This window comes from Dermacentor albipictus, unplaced genomic scaffold, assembly GCF_038994185.2.
Source record: "Dermacentor albipictus isolate Rhodes 1998 colony unplaced genomic scaffold, USDA_Dalb.pri_finalv2 scaffold_28, whole genome shotgun sequence".
Lineage (NCBI taxonomy): Eukaryota > Metazoa > Arthropoda > Arachnida > Ixodida > Ixodidae > Dermacentor > Dermacentor albipictus.
In genome coordinates, this window is record NW_027225582.1 from 1,362,165 (window position 1) to 1,389,604 (window position 27,440).

General features: G+C 44.7%; 1 protein-coding gene across 1 annotated transcript in view; it reads right to left on the reverse strand.

Annotated features, from left to right (window-relative positions):
* l(2)37Cb (lethal (2) 37Cb) overlaps positions 1-27,440 on the reverse strand; it is a 298,164-nt gene that overhangs the window by 68,059 nt on the left and 202,665 nt on the right. Inside the window, exons 16-17 of the mRNA XM_070529703.1 lie at positions 12,838-12,957; positions 3,838-3,978 (exon numbers count right to left, since the gene is read on the reverse strand). Of these exons, the coding sequence (XP_070385804.1) occupies positions 3,838-3,978; positions 12,838-12,957 (261 nt within the window). The remainder of the gene's footprint in view (positions 1-3,837; positions 3,979-12,837; positions 12,958-27,440) is intronic.

Sequence of the window (27,440 nt, forward strand, 5' to 3'; positions counted from 1 at the left end):
TGTAACACAGATAGGGGTGGGGTTTCAAAGGGTAGGATTTTAACAGATCAGCTTCAAGCTGTCACATGAAAATGTTCGCATACGTGGGAGCAAATGGTGTTCCCATGCTAGTGTCGAAAGTTTGCAGGTAGTGAATAGAATAGAATTCGAAATAGTTGAGCGTGAGAACTAACCTAAGGAGTGATAAGTAAACTTCAGGAGCACGCACTTCGGAAGTGATTGCGAGGGATCTAGAAACGGCTTCAATTCCTTCACTCATGGGTATGTTAGTGTAAAGGGCCAAAACATCCCAAGTGACTAGAATAGCTCAATCAGAAAGGATTTGGTTGGCGTTGAGGCCGTTGATAATTCGAAGCAAGTGCGGTGCGTATTGAACAAAAGATGGGGATGTTTGACAAGTGGTGATTTATGAATTTAGATAGTGACTCAATAGGTGTGTTATTATTAAACACAATAGGCCGACCTGGAATTTCTGCTGTAAATATTCCTTCTATGAGAACCATATGTATTTTAGGAAGAAGATAAAAGCGGCCTGCTTCTTTGTTCTTGGGCATCATGAAGCGATATTCAGATTGCGTGATTAGTTCCCTGGACAGGAGCTCGGCAATTGTGCTGTGCACAGTATTGCTGTAGTCTGAAGTTGGGTTAGAGTCGAGTTTTCTGTAATGGGTGAGGTCGCTCAGTTGTTTGGAGGCCTCATTCTTGTACGTTTCTGTAGGCCAGATTACGATACTGCCACCTTTGTCTGCTGGTCTTATTACAATATAATTTCTTTCCGTGAATTTTGCGAGATTTGGTGCTGAGCGGGGGACAAATTTTTGCATTTCCAGCAATGCAGGACTGACTCTAGAATTTCCTTTGGGGTTAGATTTATGTATAAATCCAGGTCTAGGCACTGTTCGGCTTCTAGTGTCCACGTGCAAGGTGGTCTAAGAGAGTCTCTATCCTGCTTTCCCATGTCTGGCCTATCGAAAAAGAACTCCTTGAGGAGCCTGCGTCTTGAAAACTGTTACTATATCATTGTGGAGTTCGTATTCATTTAATGCATTGTTCGTGGGACAGAATGCTTGATCACATTTCATGAAATCAACTTCACCGGGGCTTAGACCTGCGATATGTCTACTACAGTGCTGCAGTGCTGTGGATGCTTGCTTATAGCACTATCGGTGGAGCTACGGCATGTGCCGAATATTGACACGTGTACTTATCTTTATCAGGCGACCACGTTTAGGAGCCTAACAAATGTTATCGCACAGCGCGGGACGCACCTGCATGTGTCCGAAGTTTCTGGGAAGTTATCGATGCTTCTATCCGCTGTCTGTTGTCACCGAACCTTGTGTTATCTGATTTCATCGCGTGACGCGAATGGTCTAGAACTTTGTGGAAGGCATGCGGGTCCCAACGATTAGTCTGGAACATTCGACGATTGCTGTATAAAAGCCGACGTGCTTCACCCGCTGATCAAATTTTGACGATCGCCGCCTGTGTTCACCGTTGTCGCCGTTCTTTAAGTTTAGCCTGTTTTTGTGGGCACAGGTTCGCCCAATAAAACGCATATTTCGTCTTTCTCAGTTTTACTGTTTTCTTTACTGTCACTACCACGTGACAATATCAATTAAAGAGAGCGATGCATTTTCTAGGACAGCATTTCACTTCAATAATAGCCTGCAGGGTAAAGAGCCGAGGGCACATCTGAGACCTTTCGGGATTTTCCTCTGCTTAAAGCAGCTAGTGTAAGTTTTTAGGTGAAATCTGTAATTGGTTTGTTTGGCGATGAGTTTGTGGGATTGGAGGAAAGGGCGAGATTTGTTATTGTGTGTGCTATCCGTGGTGCATAGTAGTCATTTGTTTGGTTCAGGCAGACCTCTGGAGCAACACTTCATGTGGCGTCTTTTTACGCTTTATTTTCTTGTCGAGGCCTGCACTGATGTCTGTCTGTCTGCTTATTAGTGTATGTAGCTGTCTGCATGAAGGTTTCATGGGTGGTTGTGGGCTTCCGTATGAGCAGGTGTTGTTCAGGTGGTGCTGGTTCCGCGTCCACCGTCTGTGTAGATGCTTCTTGGGTTCTAGCTTTGGTGGAGTGTGTGTGCGAGCTGGTGTTGAAGATTTCAGGTGTGTGTTTCTGTATTGTATTTAGCTGGGATGAAGGCTTTACTGGTGTTGTTGGTTGCGTTGGTTTAAATGAGTTCCTGAGCCTTTACTTGATGTTGTTAGCAATTAATTTGATGGCACAAAAATTAGGGTGTAGTCCGTCCCAGGGCGAGCAGGATCGGGGTCCTGGTGTATTTCAGCGTGGCAAATGACATCGACGTTTTCGTGTTGGTTTCCAATGTCCAGAAGAAAATCATCGAGCTTATGTGTCCCTAACGCATGAGCTAGGAGTGTCTCTGATTGTTGAATAAGTGGCCTGTGTTATTTTGCGATCCTGGGGAGCACTGTTGTCAGGGCGGTTTCTGCAAAAAAGCTTCCCAAAGTCGCCGCCAAGCATTTCAACCAACCAGGTCATAACTTTGATGAACTTAAACTCTACATCTTACAGTCAAATTTCCATTCTGAACGAGAAATAAAATACAGAGAATCATACCTTATCTGTTTAAGACATTGCAGCCAACAGGCATAAACGTTTCAAAGGGGACTTTAGAATCTATTAACTAAGCCAAATTTCAAGCTACAGGCATAACACTTAATTTGGCTGCTTAGTGGGTTCATCTTTTCTTTGTCCCGTTCTTTCCTTTTTCTTCTTTTATTTGTATATTGATTCCATTTAAGTAAAAAAAAAATTATTTCACGAGCACCGTTTTCTGCCGCTGCTTTTATTATGTCTTTCAGAGACATGACCACCAGCAAAACAGCTAACAGAAGTGTGCTGTGCACATGGTCGTTGACACGCTGGCTGACACACGGCCGTGTCACCGGCCTTGTGAGTGGCATTCCTTTATTCTCAATTCTACACCCTTGCCACTAATACACCTTCGGTCATTGCCGCACCCACCCGCCTTACCCTCTCCTCTTTACAAGAATCCTACCTATATATACTGTGCGGAGGAAAGCATGTGTCGCCTTGAAAAAGACAAGTCCACTTGTCGAAATTTTGGCTCCCGCTTTCACCTTGTTCTCGTTTTGCTCATCGTCTTGAATTTTCATCTCCCACCTTCCTCGTGTTTTCCCTTAACATGCATTGTAACATTGTGTTAACTGCTCTTGAGGAGATACTGTCAGAATTCATGACATCACGGGGAGCTAGTGCAGAAATTTCAAGGTGGTTGCCATCTGTCTTTTGTTCTGGCTTCCTTTCTGGTTTATGAAGCCTCCACTTGCAATACTACTGATACTTTTGGTATTCTAGATGCTTAATGTACCAATATAGCTAAACGTAATGCTTTAGTTCAGTGCCTGTTCAACCTGACAAGTGTCACCTACAGGCAATACACCAGAAACAAATTTTTTTTCTTGACGAGTTTCAGTATCAAGTGATGAGTTTCTGGTTAAATTAAAAACGAAGCCACAGGTGGCTTGGGGTGAAGCTCATTTCCAGTTTTCTGCCTGATGTTGCTCCTCTAGACTATTGTTCAAAAGGTTTTAACAAAGAATTTCCCTTCCCGATTAAGCTTATTCTAGGTGTATTTCGTACATTTAATTGGAAAATAAAAGAATGTTTTCAGGTATTTATATGTATCGTCCTTAAAGGGCTGATGCAATGACTAGCATTGACAAATGTTACAACTAAGGGCTTTTATTTACTGAAAACATTCAAGTCAGCTAAAGGGCCCAATCAGATTTGCTTTCAACGTAATGTCACTTCCCAGCATGCAGACTAGGATGCAACCAGAAGCTTGCCTTGGAGATTGGTGTGACAACTAGCGAATCCATGCCTGTACGTGCGTTGTAGCTGTTCTGCTTGCAGAAGCCTGGGTCAATCACATAGATGATGCCATCAATTGTCAGAGATGTCTCTGCAATGTTAGTTGCCAGCACCACCTGCAAGCATCCCAAACCAATCCCAAAAAGATTTTAAGAAACTCAGCCACAAGCTCGAGAGAACAGCAGTGATAGGTTTGTGGTGAAGCCCTTCCTTTGGAAGAGACACATTCAAGCAGCACATACATACCGCATTTACTCGAATACAAGGCGAGACTTCTTTCTCAGAATCCTTAGCGTTATGTGTGAGACTGATAGATTCAGTTACTGTTTTAATATAAAGGCGGCAGCAGCACCACATTTCTAGAGATCCAGATTTTAAATGGCAGCATAAATTGTACCAAATAATTTGGCAGGTGAGAAAGTACCGTATTTTTGTACACTGAGAATCCGAAAAGTTTAACAGTAAAGGTGGAGTGCGAGTTAATTTCGCCTTATAGTGTAGCTTCACAGCAGCATCATAGTTTTTTATCTCTGCATTTGAGAAAGCAGATTTATTTTTCCGTAGTTCACTCTTATCTTATGTACTGTCAGCTAGTTTGGGGCACATGTAAAAAATCACAATCAGACCGCCTTTTCTCGCTTCAGTTCAGGGCGTTGAAGGCGGTATTCCGTTCTGCACCCACTACCAAAGAATCTCTGTACGATGCAGTTAAGGTACTGCCGTACTATCAACTTTACAGTTTCTCACTGGCTGTACTTATTTTCCATAACATTAAGCATGATTTTACATTCTTCTCCACTAAGTACTTAAACAGGAACCTTGCCCATAACTTGCGCACTGTATCTATGGTTTGGTCGAAGTCACGCACAAATTATGGTACTCAGATCATAGACAACCAAATAGTTACACTCTGTAACATCTATCCTTTAATGATCAACTGCATAAAGGATTGCAAAACCCTTTCTCAATTTAAGAAAAAAATGAAAGTGATGCTTTCTTCTCCTGCCTTTTTTGCTTAGAATTGTACCTTTCTTTTGTCTTGAGCAAGTGCAATTTGAATGATTCTCTACATCATTGTTTCCGTGAGTTAGAATGATGTAATCAATTTATAATGTCAAATCATAGGATAATTTGTCATATGTGACACAGCATTGTATTGCTGAATTTCCACTGATTGCTTTGATCTGTCAATGTAGTGCAGTATTTTGTCATGCCGACCTGCTGTCATAATGTGTGATCCCGAGGTGAAGGCCCTGTCAGGAGCCATTGTTGCCTCCTTTTGCCAAGCCTCGTGGACATCCTGTACCACCTATGTATGTCCAAAAAGAACTGAACTGAATTGAATTAAATTATAGTGTAGCTTCACGGCATCGTAGCATGCCTTGCTGTAAAGCCACACCTCAAGTGAAAGTTTTTACCAATTCAGTTTTATCATCTCCTAGGGAACACTCCCGCCTCCACATGTAGAAGCTCCCTTTCCCTATTTTATGGTCGCCATATTGAGCTTTGCCTGTGTTGGTAATTCAGTATTTTGGGCTATCCTGCTGAGTCTTAATAATCTGTCAGCTAGTCTCCAGGGTGTCCCAACTATCATGCACCAAGATTTCAAAATATGCGAATGCCACGTAGCTGAACAGAACCAAAGTAATATTGTTTGCTGTCACTTGGAGACACTCAAGAGTATTTTGCATCCCACCTAATTACATAACTAACCTTAATTAATGAATGAACTTCTCAAATATTATAATCAAATGAAAAGTGTCAGTGAGAAAATTCTAGAGCAACATGATAAACTCCCGATACAGCTTTCTCTTGCTGAATGCGTATTGCATGAAAGTTTTTCTGAGCATGAAAGAAGCCCACAAATGCACGCACAATTGCCGCGCAACTGGCTGCTCAAGGCACTTTGTCAGGCAACAGCTGCAGGAAATGTGACACACAGGCATTCCACTTGTTTTAGTTATTAAACACTTTCACAAATTACCTTGCAGTTCTCACATTTTATAGTAAGTGATTATGCTACTGTCAACAGTTGTTCCATTACTGCTTCTGCACATAGGTAATGTTATTCAGTCAGAACTGGGGACAGGCAGCGGTGTACTTTTTGTAAATTGCCTTGAGTTCACAAGGTACACTGATATGAGAGAGTGCTATGCTGTTAATCAGTGTGTGCATGTGGGCACACATTCTCTTTTATTCATCCTTCATCGTGTATATTTGAAGTAACATACCAAGCCTTTAGCTAAGCTAGCCTATTCTGTTAAAACAGTCTCTTTCTGCATGGTTAGCAGGTACCATTTCACTTGTGCACAGAGGACAATGACAGCTATCACATACACCGCCTCAGTTTTCATAAAAAAGCCCTAAAGACGAAGACGAAGGAACACATACGACAGGACTGGCACTTCGATTGGTGTCTTCATCTTTAGCGCTTTTTTATGAAAACTGTCAAGAAGAACCAACTTGCCCGAATCAAGGTTATTACCGCCTCAGTGTTCTGCGTTACCAGGCAGGTGACTTTGTGTCACCATGTTGCTTTGAGTGTTCAGGGGTGGGATTGCCCAAAGTCATTTTGCAGCAAGTAAAATTGCATTTTGCAGCAGCTTAGAGCAGACTAAATTTCATTTTAGAGCAATTTGGAGCAGATAAAATTTAAATTTCATTTTGAAGCAGTTTGGAGCAGGCCTATCTGAATTTTGGAGCAGAGTACCCTGATACTGAAACCGTCAAGTGCATGCAAAGTTTAATAACAGTGCCAGTAGATTTCGAATTAGTGTTAGCGATCCCAAAAAGACATGCATTCTGCGATACTAGTGAGTCAGAAATATTGAAAAGTAACTCAAGACATTGTTTATGCTAAATACAATTTTCTTTAATGTCTCCACAGAGTTGGTAAGTGCCTGGAAATGTGCTTCACCAAAAGAATGTATGGAGAAGCCAGTGTTAGTGTACTACTGAGGTTTATTGAAAGAGATTTCTAGATGATAGACCAGGTTGTTTTCAAAGCCCCTAATGCTTAACTTTCGAGCACATTATCTGCTTTTCCACGTCTTGAAGCTTCGAAAGTGCAAGCAAGCTCCAGGCTAACGATACCAGTTTTAACAATATATCGGATATAACAAGGAGAAGCTGCTGGATGGGCTGCGCCTACAGCTCTATGCCAGCCCACCCTCTGAAACACAAATGGACAGCGCCAACTGTGCCGCGAGCAGACTGCTTGCATGTTGCTCACTGGCTCCTCATTCAGTGCAGTTCTGCAAACAGCTTAATCGCCCGCATTCGTCTTTGTTGTTTGCGTTGAAGTCGATCCTGGCCACGTGGTTTCTCAGCCTCAGCTTGACTTGCCGCCGAAACAGAAGATGGCTGATCCGTTTGCTCATCATCGGCAATGCATGACGTTGCCAGTGAAAAGAAAGCACATGGTTATAGATTTGGAAACTAGGTGCTTCTAACCGATTAGACAATCGTCACGAACGTGTTTGCATCAGATAGTGATGACGGCAGCGATGACATAGGTGGGCAAGCTGCCTCATTGTTGTCCTCACAGGAAGCATGGCAAATGATTCAGTCCCCCTCCAGGGCTTCGTTTCTGCGAGGAACCTTCCGCTGCACTATGTGGAGCACTTGGATGCCATGGAGAAGGATGTCGGCAAGTTCCGCGTAAAGCATGCAAGGCTGACGGACATAGGCTTTTCTCGTGCAAGCCAGTGAGAAGTATGTGGCGAGATGCTTGTGGTGATTTCTCCTCAACGTTTCTTCTGGATTTCTGAAGCACACAGGCTGCTGCGGCAGCCTTCTTGCAATTTTTAAAAGGCCCCTTTTGGGGTTACCAAAGCAATGCCTCGGTGGTGCTCGCATATTGCTTGCCACCTGTGACACCTCTTTGCAGTTGTTATAGCAGTGCCATTCTTTAACGCCGACAGCCGCAGCATGTTACATGCGATTGAAGCGCCCAGGAAGCAGTCAAACGAGTGAACCCAATCAGCAGCCGGATGGAGGAAGGTGGTGGGGAGGGGCACTGGCATCATCGCCATTATAGTTTTCTAAGATCAGATCTGCCATCCCCCTATTTAGATTTTTTCATGCAACCCGGTTATAACAATTATTAGTTATAGCAATGGAATTTTCGTGGTCCTTGAATATTGTTATAAGTGGGATTGAATGTATTCGCTTTTTAGGTACATTCGATGTACGGACCTGCACAGTGCCATATGTAGCGTGTGCCGCGGAAGTCCCTTGTGCTTGATGCCATCCAAGCATTCATTTCAATTTGTTTTCAGCACAAAAAAGGCGCGAAGCACACTGCAGACGGGCCTTCCCAGCTGATGCGTTATCGCACTTTGTAACTGCAAGTGCTCCCCGATGCTGGCTTGATGCAGGGATCGCACACACAGCGCCCGACCACCGCAATACGTAGAATGGCACCATGTCGGCTGGGGCCGTCTGTCAGTACAAGGTTTGTCAGGGTCCACAGGACCGACCAAAATGTTGATGCAACATGGACAGAGGGGACAGCAACAATAGCAGTACATTTCATAAAGTGTGAAGATAGGGCCAATTAGCCGGCGATAGGCATGCAGATCATGCTAGATATGTGGTGCAAACTTCACGCTGCTTCAACAGTTGTCAATCTAACCTACATGTGTGACCTTGGGACAGATCACATGACAACCCACTCGTATAAACATTAGTAGCAAGCATTCCATGATGGCTTGCTGCCCCTTTCCCCATCGGCCAGCGGCGAAGTTTTGTCACGGCCGCACTGCCTAGGCCGTTAGGCCTAATAGGCACTGCTTCATGGGGTATCGACGACAAAAGTTACAGTTTGGTGCCAAATCGATGCACATCTATGCGCACCAGCTACACGATACCTGGAAAGCCAACAAACCACCTCGAAAATGAAAGCACGTGCAAAGGAAAGCAAGTACATGAGTTTAAAGTTGTTAGCTGCCACCATCTTTGCGACACACTGTATGGCAACATCCCGTTCCTGTCGCCGCTCATAGACACATAGTAGCAATCTCGTTTTGTACCTATGAACAACCAGTCACAAGAATTGCTTTGGATTTATATGGCAGCAGCGAGAGAGAGAGAGAGAGAGAAAGCAAGGGCAGGAAAGGCAGGGAGGTCAACCAGAAGAGTATCCGGTTTGCTACCCTACACTGGGGGTGGGGGAAAGGGGAATAGAAAGGAGAAGAAAGGGAGAGAGTAAGCACAGAGTACGTGTGGGAGGGACACTATGCACAGGGACACTATAAACGAAAGTGTCATATGGCCAGTTGCACGCATTTTCGCAGACGGCAGATGAAGGATAAAGGGGGGGGGGGGGGAGGGCTGTAGATTGTAAAATGCTTGCAGATTGTGTAATCTTTGACAGGTGGCAAATCATGCCGAGCCTGACAATGAAACAAAGCGGACGGTGCCTGCTCTTTACTGTCGGCGCTGGCAACGTGAGTTACATGATGCATGGTCCTTTCATCTGTCGCGCAGATTGGTCTTACGATAGCCTGCTGTAAAGTTGTGATGGCCCTTTTGCATTTTAGAGAAAAACTAGAAAGCAAAACTTTCTATGCAACAAATAAAAGATTGCTGCAAAACACAGGTCCACTGTTAAACTGAGAACCTCATTGGTGTTCAGTAAACAGAGCGCCATGAATTCATTAATTCAAAAGAAAAGAAACACTAGATTTTATTCAACAGAAATTCTTTTCATAAAGAAAACATATCTTCAAGACCTTCATATACTAGAACTGAGCTGTAATCAGTGCTGGCACATTAATTTGGAGTTCTATTTCATAAGAGTAAACCGAACTTTATGTCTTGATTTCTATGTACCTATGTTACTGATAGCTTACAGCATTCTTGTTATGCAATACTAGGAGACTCCCAAGAGTGTGCAGCACCATAATTATATTCTTGCCCAAAATTCGTAAGCATTAAATTTTGTGAAAAACTTTTGAGTATACGACTTGATATTCGGCTTTTTCTTCTTGATTCTATTCGATTAGAAATCTACTATTCGGCATTCGCACATTCCTTTCCATAACATTTGCTTCATAGGCAAGAAAAGCTTCCCAAAAAATGCTAAATGGTTGTGGAAACAAAAGAAAAATCTGCCGAAAGACATGTGTGCCATATAATCATGTAAAAAGACCCATTGCAAGGAAAACATCCCTGATTTAGCATTAAAAAAAGTGGCTACATGACTAAGCTGCAAAAAACACTAAATTACAGACAAGTAAAAATCACAGGTTTTCATGTAGGCTTCTGCCATGAAATCGAAAACAAAGCTTGCATTACCCATTTTGTTTCTGCACTGCTTTGGAAACTTTTGTTGTTGTTTTACTTCTGATAACCAGTAGTATATTGTTTAGCTGGCAGAGAACAGCAACCAGAATTTAACAGTCAGTTGGTACAAAGATTTTGGTTAGTTTTGATGTTTGCAAATACCGAATAGTTCATTTATAATGCAAACAGTTTGTGTGTAACATTTGATTCCTGTTCAAAACTTCGAATATTTGCCCACCCTTAATATATAGGCACAAAGGGAACAAACAACCATTTATAGGAACTATAAAATCAGTGCTAGACGACTTCTTGACACACAATTCATGCTCATACACTAAAAAGATGCGGCCCTGAGGCACAGGTAAGAAACAGGCATTAGCCTATAATCTAGCCTCTAGTGATGAGCAAGGCCACTATGTTGTTTACAATAGGCTAGCCTCCTCTTTAGCTCAGATGGTAGAGCGACCCACCCGGAAAGGCGTTGGTCCTGGGTTCGATCCCTGGACCACGACAAATTTTTCTTCAAATGCGAGGTTTTCTTTCCGAGAACCCATATGGGTTTCCTTTATAGCTTCATGCTGCAATTCGAGTGGATGCCAATTTCTCCCATTTATATACTTTCCTCCACCTTGCAGGCTACCGCAGAACTGATTTGCTATATTCAGTGTCCCAGTGTCTCGAGTTGTGGATTCATTCACCCTTGCTGTGCGATTGGCTAGCCTCTTGGTTAGCTCAAATGGTACAGCAACGTTCTTGGAAAGGCATTGGTCCCGAGTTTGAGTCATGGACTAGGTCAAATTTTCCTTCAATTGCGAGGCTTTCTTTCTAAGAAACCCATATGGGTTTTCTTCGTAGCTTATATTCTGCAATTTGGGTGGATGCCAATTTCTCCCTTTTATATTGGGGTCTAGCTCCACGACTGGAAAAGCTGGCACCGATGTCAGTGTGACGTGGCATGAGGGATCACGTGGACACAGCGGCCGCTTTGGCTGCTCCGGAAGCACCGAAGCGAACTGAAAACGGAAATTTAAAGTCTCATTTGCGCTGTGGTTCTGATTACGTGGTGAGGCATTCTCGCCTTGGTTGTCTGCATGACAACATTTGAAAGCACTACAATAGGTAGTGGCCGCCTTTAGAGGTGTGCAGCATGGTAGGCTACTGCTAGGTGCCGCAGTGCCGGACGTACACAACGGAGTCTGCTGTCAGCCTTATTCACATGTAGCTGCAGCACAAGAAGCTGTGTGAAGCTTGGCTCATGAAAAAGAATTGGCAAACAGCCATTGACTACAACTCGAGTATGCAGCAAGCAAAGACACGAGGAAGATCTCTGCTACGGCGCCGGAACTTCCACGTTCGGTGAGCAGCAGAAAACGTGCACTGCTACACTCGCCCGCCCTGCTAATGTCATGACGGTTTGCTCGATGAAATTATTGATGCTAGATACTGGCAAGTTTGCTGGCATGGAAAGGGAACAGTAAGAAGCACATTAAAGAAAGGCACGGCATATGGTCATGTTTGTGTTATGAATTAATGCACTGCATTATGAAAAAGAAGCAGCGGGAAATCAGATGCTGAGAAGACCGATAAACATACAGTGCGACACAACTTGAGAAATAATATCAATATGTCTAAGAATTAAGAAGAGAGAAAAAAAAAGATTAAATCGTCGCGACGGCACATCACAGTCGCCGTAGGCGTTGAATTCTTTATAACAAAATTATTTTTGAACAGTTCTGATAGCGTCCCCGCAACAATGGTTACTAATGTACTGTCAAATACTCATATTCTGCGGCCTAAGTAAAGCTCACAGCACGGTACAAAAACGCACTCACAGTGAAAGCAAAATATTGTGCGTGGCCATGCATGCAGACACGAAGTTGGTCGCTACAAACCCACTTAGGGCTTCATTCTGTTATGCTCCATTTGGTAATGCAAACGGCCCGCTAGAACATATTTCACATAGTTTTCTCTCAGCGTTTGACTACCTTTCACGCAAGAAGCTGGTTCAGGAGACTCCATCGCGGCGACCGCGTGCAGTGGCGTTCATGTACGTATTCAGTGAAAAGGTAACATCTGTAAACTATTCTGTGCTTTCTCCTTGCCGAAGATTATTTTCTTGACGGTAGAAAACTTCCGTCATTTCGAGACTACTTACAAAAACGTCCAGGAGGGCTCTCGCGTGGTGTTTTTATTGAGCGCCGTAAGCAAAACCTATGAGGAGCGCGCCGCGTGATCCCTCATACTACGCAAGGGAGGTGCTTCCGACAGATGGCGACTCCGTAAGTCCTCGTTTCCAATACTTTCCTCCACCATCCGAGCTTCCGCAGAACTGATTTGCCATATTCAGTGTCCCAGTGCCTCGAGTTGTCGATTAATTCACCCTCGCTCTGCGATCGGCTAGCCTCCTGGTTAGCTCAGAGGGTAGAGCGACCACCTTGGAAAGGCATTGGTACTGGGTTCGAGTACCGGACTAGGTAAAATTTTTCTTCAACTGCGAGGCTTTCTTTTTGAGAAACCCATACGAGTTTCCTTTGTAGCTTCTATGCTGCAATTAGGGTGGATGCCAATTTTTTTCTTTTATATACTTTCCTCCACCATGCAGGCCTCCACAGAACTGATTTGCCACAGCGGAGAAAAAAAGACGAGACAAACTTTGCCTGAGGTGAACATGAACACGACATCTGCACCTTTCTAGCCCCCATAGGTGTCGGCTCAAAGATCTTGGCCTGCAACTCTGTGGGCAGGTTGGCATAGATGGGCAGGATCACCAGCTCCCGGATCTTGGAGCCCAGCTTGCGAGTCCTCTCCTGCAAGAATAAAGCATGCCAACAGTGACACCAAGCTTGAAAACAGCAATGCACAGCTAAAACAAATTCACAAGTAGCACATTTCCTAATCGGTTAAAGGAGTGCTGAGCTAGCACTTGAGCTTAGTGAAAAAAAATTCATTCTGCAGACAGCTTACGCTACTGCGAACATCTCAGCCAAATTTTGCACTGATGCGCGGCGCACGGGACTCACAAGCAAAGTGAGAAGTCACCTTTTTCTCAAACACTGTTTTCAACAGAAACCTTCTGCTTACCTGTTTTAGGGCTGCCATATTTTGTCATATAGCAGACTCCCATAGCTGACATCAATCAAGAAGCTCGAGCAAACTATCGTCTGCTCATGCTCTGCTGTGCCTGCCCATGTTGGAATGAAACTTTGGCCATATTCCTTACTGGTTGTTGTAGTCGTGACATCTCGCTAATTTCTATTAGTCTAGAATGCTCAACTAGCCTCAAGCTATGCGAAACTTAAGCCCACACCCCACATTAGGCATGCCTGCCATGCCTTGCGAGGAATGGTGGTTAGTATCTACAAGGCTTGCATGCCAGTGCATGCTCACTCTCGGCCACTCCTGTCTAGACGTGCTCTGTATTGAGCTTTGTATTGAGGGCTGCAATGCGCAATATGGATTTGCTTACTGTCCATGCAGGGCAAAGCCGGCCCACACCACATATTACGGCCAGGCTGGAGCATGTGAGCATGCACTCCAAGCTTGCTGTCCACTTACAGTTGTGCATAGCTGTATCTGCCGCTAGCATGAATAATGCAGCCGCCGCAGGATGCCACGGCGTACCCTATTGCCAAAACATCGTAAGCAGGGCATCGCCACTCCACCACCAATGGCACTTTACTCCTTCAGAATGGAAGACACTGAGGACGCATGGGGAAAGTAAATATGCTCAAAGTATCTACACTTAAAAACAAGTCTTACCGAAAAATTTTTCTAGTGATGTATTTTTGCTATGTACCAAACTCGTTCCAAGGAATTTTCGAGGCTTCAAAGAAATGTGGCTTATGGCCCTCATAAAGTCATCAGGGGCTTGCCAGCAACATACCAATTTAGCCAGTGATATGTTGCCAGCATGTTAGAATGATAGATCATACGTGAACCACCTCTGCTTCTCAACAATGGTTCCGATAGTGTTTGCCATGGTATGACTTGCACTAATAAAGAAAACACACAACAACAACAACAACAACAACAACAAAACAACTGCCTGCTCCACCCACTGCCTCCTGCAAGTCCAGAATGTGACACAAAGAATAGCAGGAAAAAAAAAAAACATTCAAACCAGTATTCTGGTTTCTTTTCTAAAAAATTAAATTATGGGTTTTATGTGCCAAAACCATTTTCTGATTATGAGGCACGCCATAGTGGAGGACTCCGGAAATTTTGACCACTTGGGGTTCTTTAATGTGCACCTAAATCTAAGTACACAGACGTTTTCAAATTTCACCCCTATGGATATGCGGCCGCCGTGGCCGGGATTCGATCCCGCGTTTCTTTCCTAGTGATAAAGTGATGAATGACTCCATCCATCATTTTGGTTGGATGTCAACGGCACTGTTTGTACTATACATTCTCAGTGTTCCGAGCCTTGTCTGAATTTCAACTGCAGTGTGACCAAATACCTAAAGCTCAGCAAGCATCTCAAGGCAAAGATTAATGCATATTCTAGCAGTATTTTGAGACACTGGTAAATAAAACAAAGCTATTAAGGGAGAACCTGTGCCCACAACTCAAAGACAATGTACTAGCATACCAATGTAGTCCACGTCAATTGAATTCTTCACTAGCATCCAACTGCCCTCGAGCCACTATTCTACCTTCGTTTCTTCGCCAGCCCAGCTGCTCGTGCCACAATGAAAGCTGCCTGTTGTTGCTGAACTGCACCATGGTAAGGTCTCATGGTGTGTAAAACGAAGGGTGAAGGGCACGCTACTTGGACGTGGCCAAGTTGCCATGGCACTCTCCCCCTCCCAAGACGCATTGTTGCGATGTGTAGATGCATAGAAGCAGTTAGTTTTTTGTCCTCCAGAATGCTCGCTTGATTCCTCATGATGCCTCATAATAAGCCTTCTTGCAGACAATGTGTACAAATTTCAAGGGGTTGCGGTACTGCGTCTTGAGCACTTCCGTCCGGCTGGCAGATTTCACTTTGGAAGTGAGGTCGCGTATACGATGTAGTACTTCACAAGGGCTGAAGTATCGGCAAAAGAGCTTTACAGAAAATTCGTGGCATCGTAGTGGGGTCCATATCTACACCTTGTCACTGGGCTGATAATGGGGTTCACTACGTTGCAGGTTGCATGGGCTTGAGTTGATGTACTGTTGGCTGCATATTTGGTACCTTTATATGTCTTCAAACTTGTAAAATCTGCAAGTCGCAAAAATGCTCTTCTCCACCTTAAGTGAATTACAATATTCTTTCTGGGAATTCTCGCTGCCTCTCAAAAAACAAAGTTCGATTCCTTCTACAGAGACATTTGCCCGCCTCATAAAAAATTTTCACTGAAAACAACAAACAGTCAGGAACCCCCCTTGTTTGTCCTTATCTCAACACAATTCTTCATATTTGACTGCTTTTGGCAATAAGCCATGTTGATTGCAATTAAACTTTCTCCCTGAAACCGAAACTGTTGAATGTACAGTGCTCACGGAATGAAACGCGTCAATTTAGGGCTAAGTAATGCGCATACTTTCGTTTCCACTGGCTGCAGTTCGTGTCACAGCAACATAATTTTGGCGCGTACACTCACACCAAATTTTTTGTGACATGACATGGTGCTTTCGCGTACTTTGCACGTATGCAGGGTCCTACTAAATGCTCCATGTCATGTTTCATTCCGTTAAAAATCTGAAAACTTCTAAAAGTGAAATTTGAACCAAAGCCAAAACAAATTGCATCATATTGTTACGTTGTAGAAGTCACATATAAAGATGTATATACAATATTTACTAGAGAGACAACGATGTATAAGCTAGAGGGCTGCTGAGACTGATTCCACCTCTACACATCAAATCTACTTCTAACTGGTGCCACTCTTGGTTGCGCCATAACATATTCCTTGCCTGTAAAGGCACCGTCTCAGCATGAACTATAAGGGAGGTGAACTTGTGGCAAAGTAAGGCTTCAGCCGGTACACATGCACAACGTCCATGGGGACACGCAAGTCCAGCGGAGCAATCTTGTAGTTCACATCGCCAAGCTGATGCAGTATCATGTACGGCCCTGTGTAGCGCTGCTGCTGCTTTTCAGACAAGCGAGTGCGGTGACATGGTGCCCACAGGAGGACAATGGAACCAGGAGGAAATCAAACAACCCGATGGTGGCTGTCGTACCGGATTTTCTGTGTTACCTGAGACTCAGTGAGCCAGGAGCCAACGATCTGGCGTGTTATGTGAGCCCAGGCGAAGACATCTTGAGCATATTCAGCCGGAGTGTTCGTCAAGGAAAGAAGCAGTGTGTCAAAGGGCAAAGAAAGATTGCAGCCAAACAGAAGGTAAAAGGGCGAAAAGCCAGCGGTCTCGTGACGAGACGAATTATAGGCGAAGGTCACGAAGGGTAACGTGCTGTCCCAATCACTGTGGTTGTCAGAAACGTACATAGACAGTATTTCTGTCAACGTGCAATTGAGCCGCCCCGTCAGTCTGTTTGTCTACAGGTAGTAGGTGGTGGAAAGCCTGCGCTTCGCAGAACAGGAGCGAAGTAGGTCTTCAACTACCGGGGACAAGAAGGTGCGGCCACAATCAGTGAGGAGCTGCCAGGGTGTGCCGTTATGGAGGATGATGTCATGTAAAAGGAAATCTGCCACCTCAGTTCCACAGCTAGTGCACAAAGCTCACGTGATTGTGTACCGAGTTGCATAATCAATCTCGGCAACAACCCACTTATTGCCAGATTTCGACATCAGAAAAGGGCTTAGAAGATTGTGATCGACACAAGAGAATGGTTCTGAGGACACATTGATGGGGTGAAGGCGTCCAGCGAGCAGCACACCAGTTTTTTTTGCGGCACTGACAGGGCGGTACAGGCTTGGCCATTAGAAGCACCGTATGCGGTCATAAGTGCGCAAAGCGCCGAGTGGCCTGCAGTAGGGGCGTCATGCAACTGCTCAAGAACTGATGTCTGGAGATGGCATGGTACGAGTAAAAATTCTGGTCCTTCAGGGCGTAAGCCGCAACAGTACAGAATGTTGTCGCGGAGCACGAACAAGCCCAGCGTGGGCTCTGAATGTCCAGAATTGAGGCGATCGATGAGAACACACAAGCAGTCATCACATCGTTATTCAGTGCAGATGTGGAGATCAGAAATGGCCAGGATGCAAGAGTTGGTGTGATCATATTCAGGGCGGTCAACAGGATGACGGGAGAGGCAGTCTGCATCCTTGTGCAAACGGCCTGACTTGTATAAAACAGCAAATGAATATTCCTGGAGCCGTAGCGCCCACCTACCCAACTGCACAGTGAGGTCTTTAAAGGGCCCCTCACCAGACCCGATAGCAAATTTTAGTTATACGCTGGAAGTTGTTACATGTCCTTTAAGGAGCGTTCTGCTGAAAAAAAAAAAAAAAAACACGCCAAGTCAGCTCATTAATAGCCGAGATAGAAATATGTCAGTACCGCGAACCCGTGATTTCAGCAGGCGAGCTCCACTGCCAAGCAAGCGACTCTCTCCACTTGCCCCGTCTAGCCTCTGCAAGCGAAGTTCCTTCCCTGTGTTCTCCTAAACTGGACCTCGAGGATCGCGTGACGCATACGTCACGGGCCCTGCCTTCATTTCTTTTTCTCTTCACATTTTTGCGCTGCAGCGGACTTCCGCTGACGGTGTCACGTGCAAGCTGTTTTGATTGCCTCGTTTCGCACAGCGCACAATTTTGTGCGCTGTGCACGAGGACATCTGACTAGTGGCATAAGTCAGTGCTACAAGAATACTGAGGCAGACACAAGCAGATCACAGAACATGATCCCATGCTGGAAAACGGTAGAAAAGGACATAGTTTTGATGTCTGCATGCGCGATTGCACGACGTGGGAACAAGCAAACAAAACGGAAGTACATCTCTTGCTGCAGTGCGAAGTAAAACAAACACATGCAGACATTTGGTTTGTGTGTTTTATTATTTCTATAAGCTTTAATTTGTCTATTCAAGCAACATATTAAACAAATAAGAGGCGTTTCCTTGAATAATTCTCGAAGTCGTGCGTCACTACGAGCGACGTCACAGTGCAAACACATGTATGTAGGCGCACTAGCATGTGTACATCATCCTCCAGCTTGGAGCACGGCGGCCGCGAAGAGAACGAAAAATGGTGTTCGGTTTGAAATTTCAGATCTTTCTATGGCATGTAGCGATGTACTACTTTGCAGACAGAATCGTTATTGCGCAATGTATGCTCCACACTTGTCAGCTCAAAATGGCCAGACCTGGTGAGGGGCCCTTAAAATAAGGGAAGCCAACAAAGGGTATGGTGATCGGTAACCACGGAAAATGTGGGGATGTACAAGTACGGGTGGAATTCGGCAACTGCCCAAACTAATGCTAGGCATTCACCGTTCAGTAATTGAAAAATTCCTCTCGGCGAGTGACAGGAAGCAGCTGGCATATGCAATTACATGCCCTGCTTTATGCAGACATTGAACAAGTACAGCCCCAATTCCATGGTCACTGGCATCCATGTGAAGTTCAGTGGCAGCAGATGGATCATAATGAGCCAGCAATGGGAGAGCCATGAGCAAGTGTACCAGCGTGGAGAAGGCTTTGGCTTGAGCAAGGCCCCACGAGAAAGCAACATCCTTCTTCAGTAAGTCAGTGAGTGAGCTAGCTCGTTCGGCTAAATTCTTGATAAAACAATGAAAATACAAGCATAGCCCAACAGTGCTTCTTACGTCTGTGGCAGAAGATAAAATAGGAAAGTTCTGGACGGCGCGAATCTTGTCAGGGTCAGGTTGAATGTCAGCGGCACTGATGAGATGGCCAACAACGGTAATTTGACGTCGAAAGTGGCACTTGGATGAGTTCAATTGCGGGCCAGCGGGTCAGGAAACAGGAAGAATAGCCGATACACGAGTTAGATGACTTGTGAAAGTCAATGAAGACTATGACATCGTCTAGATAACACAGACATGTGGACCATTTATAGCCAGCTGCGAAGTAAGGAGTCCTACATCATTGTTTTCAAGGTTGCTGGAGCATTACAAAGGCCGAATGGCATAATCTTGAACTGGTAGAGGCCATCAGGTGTTACAAAGGCAGTTTTCTCCCGGTCCATGTCATCTACCGAGAATTGCAAATAGCCTGATTGGAAGTCTATCGATGAAAAGTACTTGGCTCCGTTTAGCAGTCCAAGGCGTCATCAATATGTGGCAAGCGGTAGATATCCTTGCGTGTGATTTTGCTGAGGCATCTGCAATCCACACAAAAGCGCCAACAGTTGTCCTTCTTGACAAGGACAACAAGAGACACCCACGGACTGCACGATGGCTCGATAACAGCTTTAGTCAATATCTTATTGACTTCTCGTGTCACTTGTCGTTCAGCATGTGGAGCACGGTACGACTAGCGGCTTATTGGACTGGCGTCTCCAGTGTAAATATGATAGGTGCCCACTGATGTCTGGGCTAAAGGGCAGCCGTCAAGGTAAAAGAAAATTCGTGGGAAGTTTCCAAGAGACGGCGGAGGTCAGTTGCTTGTGCCGAAAGATGAGGTGCAATCATCTTGCTAAGTTCGTCTGTGAGAGTCGGTGAATTGGAGGGTCCTGTAGAGGGCAACAGAATTTCGGCGTCAAGAGGTGATATCTCGCAATCATTCACAGGCGAGATGTCGCCCAAAGACATACCTCGGGGAAGAATGGAGTCAAGCAGTTGAAATTAAGGAGAGGGAACAAAGTCGGATTGCCTGTAACACTGAGCCTGATATGGGAAACTGCCAAATTTCCTTCAGGCAGTATGTCGGCAGTGGGACATAGTACATAGATGCCGTCAGAAACAGATGGGAACGAAAGTAGAGTGACGGCTTGAGGCGACAAGCGGATGTCTTCGGGAGAGCATAACCGTGGTTGTGTGACTGGCGGACTATAGCAGCCGTGGGGCAGTTCAAGCTGAATGACACTAGACGCGCAATCAAAGAGGGCTGAATGAGATGATAAAAAGCCTAAGCCGAGTATAACAATGTAAGGGAAAACAGCAAACAAAACAGTCATTAGGCGCCCCGTGATGCCAATGCGAGTGGTGCACATACCAAGCATCGCCGATGATGCGTCCTCCGTCGATGATGCGGAGGGTGTGTGATGCAGCGGGTGCAAGAACTTTTTTCAGGCTTCGGCGCAATCGGGCACTCATCACGGATACGTGTGCACCAGTGTCACTGAGTGCTAGGACACCGACGCAATCGACTAAAACGTCCATCGAGTTCTGTTTGGTCGGCAGGGTGATCAGGAGGTTTTGCAGTCGAGTCGTCAATGCAGCGTCACCTCCGGAAGCTGCATCGCTTAGTTTTCCAGAGACAGGCGTTGGAGCTGCATTGGGGTCGGTGGGCGACGAGCCTGCGGCGATAGGGACAATGGTCGACGAGCTGAAGGCGAACGGGACTGGTGATGTGGGAATGATGATGAGGGACCGTTCCAAGGAGCATGAGTGTCATTGTTTGACTATTTCGGTGCCAATGGAGGCTGGTAACAAAGCTCGCTCTGTTCGGGGCGATAATAACTGTTGAATAGTGGTTGCAAAGGGGAGGAGGCAGTACGGTTGTTACAATGGCGGGCAACGTGACCAATACGCCGGCAGGCAAAACGGATGATTGGCCAATTGTCTGTGGTTCGTCACTCGGCTGGATTTCGGTAGCGTGCAGGATACCACGGACCAGTCGATCGACCTAGAGCATGATGAGACAGCTGTTAAGCGGCAACGGCACATACAGAATGAACTCCATGATTAGCAAGTTCTTTAGGGACTATTGCCTGCACAAATGGTGCTGTAGGCAAGGGGCATTCGGCTCATTGTGCCAGGAAAAAAAGGCTGCAGGAGCCATGGCTTCAAGTTCTCGCCGCACTATCCGCGTCAGGTCATCTGATAATGATGGTCACAGCACTCCTAGCCTGTCAGAAGAGGATGTCGCAGCTGTGTTCAGCAGACGTGCGAACAGCGTTGCAATGCAGTGGATCTTGGTCTGCTCAAAGTGCTGACTCTTTTATGATATCCTGTACTGTTTCACAATTTTAGCACATGAGCAGGTTGAAAGCATTGAGAGCAATCCCCTTCAGTACATGCTCAACCTTGTCTGACTCAGCCATATTGCTGTCGGCCTTACAGCACAGAGCCAGCACATGCTGGATTTAAGAGACCTATGATTCTGTGGACATCTAGGTGTGGGTCGCTAGTGTACTTTCTTAGCGGTGCTCTTCTGCTCAGCGGGACAGCTGAACAAGTCCCTCAGCTTCTGTTTGCACATGTCCCAGTCGTTACGCTCTTCCTCGTGGTTGTCATACCACACCTTCGCTGTGCCTTGTAGGTAGAAGACCAAGTTAGCCAACGTAATCGTCGGATCTCATTTGTTGTGGGCAATTACACACTCATACGTGGTGATTCAGTCTTCCACGTCGAGGTGGTCAGTGTCGCAGAACGTTCCTGGATCCTGTGGCTGAGCCAGCAGAACCATCGGGGTTGTAGGCGTGTAGACGCACCAGACTTCGCGCATACACTTCTCTTATCAAGCCTTCTTTAGAATATGCGTCAATAATTTTGCACCTCCATCACTCTAAATCTCACGAACCTACTTGAATCAGTTCAAAATAAAGCTGCGTGGTTCATCTTAACTTCATACTCTTGATATCAAAGTGTGTCCGCCTTAAAGAAATTACTTAATTTCCCTTCATTTGACATGCGCAGGAAATTATCACGGTTGACCTTCTTCCGTAGCCTTTACCACAGCAACATTGCATTCGCTCGAGCCCATATTCTTCCTGCTCCCCACATCTCTACCCGCACAGACCATGTTCATAAAGTAAAACCTATATTTGCCAGGACTAACGCTTATCAAAATTCGCCTCTAGTTTTATCAATTGCCGAATGGAACTCGCTACCTGCAAACATTGTCTCACTTACGGAATCATCATCATTTAATGCAGCACTGCTAACCTTTTTAGAGTGTGTCAACCTATCTGAACCCACATTTCCTTAAATATTTACTTAACCAGTGTTTTCAAGTGCTCGGCATTGTATAAAATTCATTCCGTTTCATCTGATATGTATCTGTGTAGGCTGTTTACCTAAATCATTATTCGATTGTATGCTTAAACTCGTGATGGGTACCGATTGTTTGCATCGCATTTTAGGTTCTTATGCGTGTTTCACGCTATTGAACATTGTATAAACTTCGTTACCCTTCTTTTTTTTGTTTGCTTCTGCTAGATGTTTTTTATGGTTCCTAATGCCTTCATATATTTACATTGTACAGATTTCACTCACACTTGAACTTTTCCGTCCCCCCTATGTAATGCCCTAACGGGCCCTTAGGGTACTCAAATAAATAAATAAATAAATAAATAAATAAATAATGTTAATGTTGTTGTTTCTCGTAGGTACTCTGCACCTCTCACCAATTTGTTCCATTGCAGAAGTCATATGTAAAGATGTATTTACAATATCTACAAGGGAGACAACGATGCATAAACAAGATGGCTGTTGAGACTGATTCCACCTCTACATGTCAAATTGTCTTCTTCTCACTGGCACCACTCTTGGTTGTGCGGCAACAGTATTCAATCAAATATTCGAAAATATAGAATATTTGCACAAGCCTAGCAGCTAGTCCCTATTTAGGTGTGGGGTTCTTCTGTGGTATTTGGAGCAAACAGTACCCCTTTTCCAGGAGGAGTTCCAAGTAGCTTTCCCAGCTGGTGAAGGAGGTGTTACACCATCCTCACCACATGGTGTGTGCTCCCCATGCAGTGCTGGATTAAGAAATTATGGAGCCTGGTGCTAAGTTTGCAGGAGTGGTTCAGTCAGCTCAGAATTGGGAGCAATATTTGGAGCAGGAAAGAAATCAGTTTTGAAGCAGTTTAGGTGCAGCCACAATAGCTTTTTGGAGAAGAAAATTTGTCCTTTCTGGAACACTTGGAGCAGTATTGAAGTAAACTGTAGTCATTAGGTGCAGCTTGTTATTACTGCACAATCAGTAAACATGGCTCAATAGGAAAGGAAGACGCAAGGCAAACAGTATTTCCAGGGTTGGTACACCACAAATCATATATTGCAAACAGACCTTTATTTAGGTATGTAAGAAACTGTTGTAAACAATTAAAATTTTGTAGGCTAGCAAGAACAAAGCTATGCAGCCAGGCACAATTTGCACCATCAGGCATAAGACAAGTGATGGCCAATGTCTTATGTGCATTCCAAATGGCAGATGTGCTTTAAAATGCTTAACAAAATATTGTGTGTATGTGTATGTGTATGTGTATGTGTGTATGTGTATAATGTGTATTGCACCCAATAATGATGCTTGAAGCTACGATAGGAGATCACCAATGTGTATCTATGAACGGCGTCCGAAACGGGCTGATGCCACACAGTATGTCGCAAAGATGCCGATGGCGGCCATATGTGAACAACGCTGACACTATGCTGTACACTCGTTTTCATTCCAAATAATTTGCCACCTTTCTAAGTGTCGTGCAGCCTCTCCGAATACATATGAGTCCACTCAGCACCAAACCACAACTTGGTCACTGACACCACACTGACCCCAATCAATGCCGATTAGAGCTAACGGCTGGGGCAGTGTGCCTGTGAAAACATTGGCCAATGCAAAACGAGTCACAAGGCATTGCAATAAGCTTACCACTAATACATTCAATTAGTTACAAGACTATGTGTATGGGTTTTTGATCGCCACTCAAGCAGCAGTCAGGTCCGCAGGCAACCAGTTGGCAACTACTGTGAGCATGTATAAAAGTTTGTATGATAACGCTTGTGTGTTGACAGGAAAGTTTGAACCACGAGCACGAATACATGAATCTACATGAATGAGCATGCATATCTGATATGATCTGCATGTTTCTGGGTGGCTAATAGGTTCTATCTTTGTACATGCTACTGCCCTTTTCATGAGTGCTGTTGAGTGGACTTGAGTGGACAGCGTCGGGCAAAGGCAAGCACAATCTGCAAGTTGGCCCAACACTGAATTTGTTTCAGGGCTCCACTAATGGTGATGATCACAGTGATCAGATACCAAGTACAGTTGAACCTCGTCACACGCTCCTGTTTCGTACGACATGGGTAGGACTGTACAAAGTCATTTTGGAGCAGCCCAACCTGAATTTTGGTAAAATAATAGAATATGGCAGCACACTTTGAAACTACAACAAAACAGAATAAATCAACACAAGCACTGTATTGCAACTGTCTTAAGAAACGTCTTAAGCTGAATTTTGAGGCAGACTACCCCGATACTGAAACTGTCTAATACATGCGAATTTTGGTAATAGTGCCTGTAGATTTTTAAATTTGTGGTACCATCACAAAAGAACAAACATGCATGCTACAATAGTGTTTAAAATTTAGAAAAGTAGTCAAAGACATTTTTTATAAATACATTTTTCTTCAATGTCTCGACAGTGTGGGTGAAGTGCCTGGAAATGTGCTTCACCAACAGACAGTACGGAGAAGTAAGAGTTATGAACTACGGTGGTTTATTATTGCAGTGGTTTATTATTGTGTGCTTCTGCCATCGTCGTTGCCATGGTGTTCTGTATAAAGTCCAAGGGCGACAACATTGTCGCCACGCCCCGTGTGCTGTATGTACAAGTGAAATCATGCGAGGGTGAGCCGAAAATGGCAGCTCTATCTCGCGTGCACAAGAAAGAAAAGAAAGAGAGGAGAAAGCACAAGGCACCGGGAGGAGGAAAGGAGGAGCAGGTTCTACTTCGGCGGCCCGATCTTGAAAGCAATATGCAATGGGGACAGAGGGCATGCACCGAGTGCTGGTAGCTTTATGTGCTCTGTGGTTCCGTCGATTAGTTCAAGTTGAAGCGAGAGGCAGCATTAAGGTCACTTTGCTCGCTGCTGCTACCACGCTTCCTCACTCCAACATTTTGACAGCGAGAACGCACGGTGATCAAGTGAAATGTCTTCAAGCTTGCTTGTGTGTGCGTGACACCATGCTTGTTAATTTAGTAAACGAACAAAAAACAGGTAAAAAATTGCATGCACGTTAGAATCGAGTACAACCCTAAATCTGTATTATCGCCATCGGTATTTCAAAATTACCGCCTCGTACGTGCTTTGAGCCTAGCTGTCATAGCTTCCACCGTCCATGTTCCCGTTTCCTGCATTTGCTTTATCAGCATGGAAGTGCCGACTGTGAGGACATGCCGAGTTCATCACAATGCGCAGAGACATGTGCAGAGATGGACAGAAATCGGGCCGCATCACAAGCGTTTGGAATTCCCGAAACTTGCGTGCGGTTCTTGCACAAAAAGGAGAGGCATTCTACTCCGGCGGCTGCTATGTATGGCGCGGCCCCTATCCCGTAAGCAATCTGCAATGGAGACAAGAATCTATGCCCTCTACTAGAATGCCTCTACGCATCTAGGTGCACCGCGCTGTGTTCTCGTCGCTTAGTTCATGTTGAAGCAAGAGGCCGCACAAAGGTGAATTCGCTCGCTCCTGCTATCGCACTTCCTCACCCCAGCATTCTGATAAGAAGTTTCCGCAGTCATTGAGTGAGAAGTATTCATGTTTGCTTGTGCATGCATGACACCATGTTTGCTAACTTAGTAAGCGAATGTTTAAAAGTTTATATGGCCGATAAAACTACTATCCTTACTTTTCGTATAGCTGTCTGTTAATTTGCTATCGCAATCGATGCTTCGTCTTTTGGGCGAAACTGTGACTTTTTGTGTCTATCGCAACTTTAGTGCATTGAGAGTAAATCTTGTGTTTTTCCAAATGAAAGAATGTTGTATTTCTGTATGAAAGAATGAGGCATGCGGTAGTGTAAAGGACTTATTTTTCTTTAGGTCATGGCAAATGGGCACGGGTTACAATCGAGGGTGCATTACAATCGAGTAAATACGGTACACCAGAAAAGGCTTGAGAAGAAGGTTGCTTGTGGGCCCTTGGTTAAGCAATGGACCTCTGTGCACGAAGGGCCCCATACATCTTTTGCTTAGGCTACTACTAAAACATTTTTAACCCCTTAAGGACCTTCACTACCTCAGCTCGTCCTGCATAATTGTCACTTTTTGGCTTATTTATTTATTTATTAAGGAATACCTTAAAGACCTCAAACTGGGGCATTGAGTAAATGACGAGATCACTTTATCATGCGCGTTTCGCCACATTCTGAATGGCTTTGGCTGAGCAGAGGCTGTCAAAGGGTGTTTTTCCATAACATAGACGGCAGCAGATGATTTAATTTCAGTGCTTTTATTGAATACGCTTTTTTGCACTACATGTAGATGGCAGTAGGCATTCCTGGTGTGCTGAGGTTGCACAGTTTGCATGAGATTTCCCCGTGCCTTCAGACAAACATGGCATATTCCGTGCAGTGTTCAAAGGGCTCCTAACTAGGCAACATAGGAAATTTTGGTTATACGCTGGAAATTGTGACTTGTCCTCTAAGGAGCGTTCTACCATGAGAAAATTTTAAATTGGTTCATTATTAGCAGAGATATAAATATTTGAAGTTTTGCAAACCCATGATTTCATGAGGTGAACGTCACTGCCAACATAGACAAACTCTCCACTTATTCCATCTAGCCTCTGCAAGCAAAATTCTTTCCCTGTGTTTTCCCATACCAGAAACAGAGGATTGCATCATGTACATGTCACTGTCCCTGCCTTTATCTTCTTTTTCTTTTTTCTTGCGTTTTTGCTGCATGGCGCACTTCCACTGACGGTCTTGTGTATGAGCCTGTGAGTTGTGTTTGTTTTGTTTCGCTCTGTGCACAAGAACATCTGCATTGTTGCCTGGCTGCTTCTGCGAACTGGAGAGGTGGGCCCTGTTCATGGATCCTTACCACAATACACTGTGTCGTACTGCTCGCACCAGACTAGCTGTATTAGCCAATGCCAAATGAACACTGTGGTAGATGCGAGCAGAGCAAAGAACATGATCGAGTGCTGGAACATGGTAGAAAATGACTTCTCTGTGTGACTGAGGGCACGATATGGGAACGAGCACATGAAACAAAAGTAGTACATCTTTCTTGTTACGGTACAAAGTAAAACAAAGATGTGCATACATTCAGTTTTTATTTTTTTATAATTTCTCTAAACTTTAATTTGTCTATTGAAGTAACCGATCAAAGAAATAGCTGCTGTTGCCTTGAATAATTCTACGTCACATGTCACTGTGAGTGACGCCACAAAACTGCAAACCATGTAGGCGCACTTGTGCGAATGACGTCGACTCTCTGGCTGGGAGTGCGGTGCCCGTGAGAAGGCCACCCAGCATTTG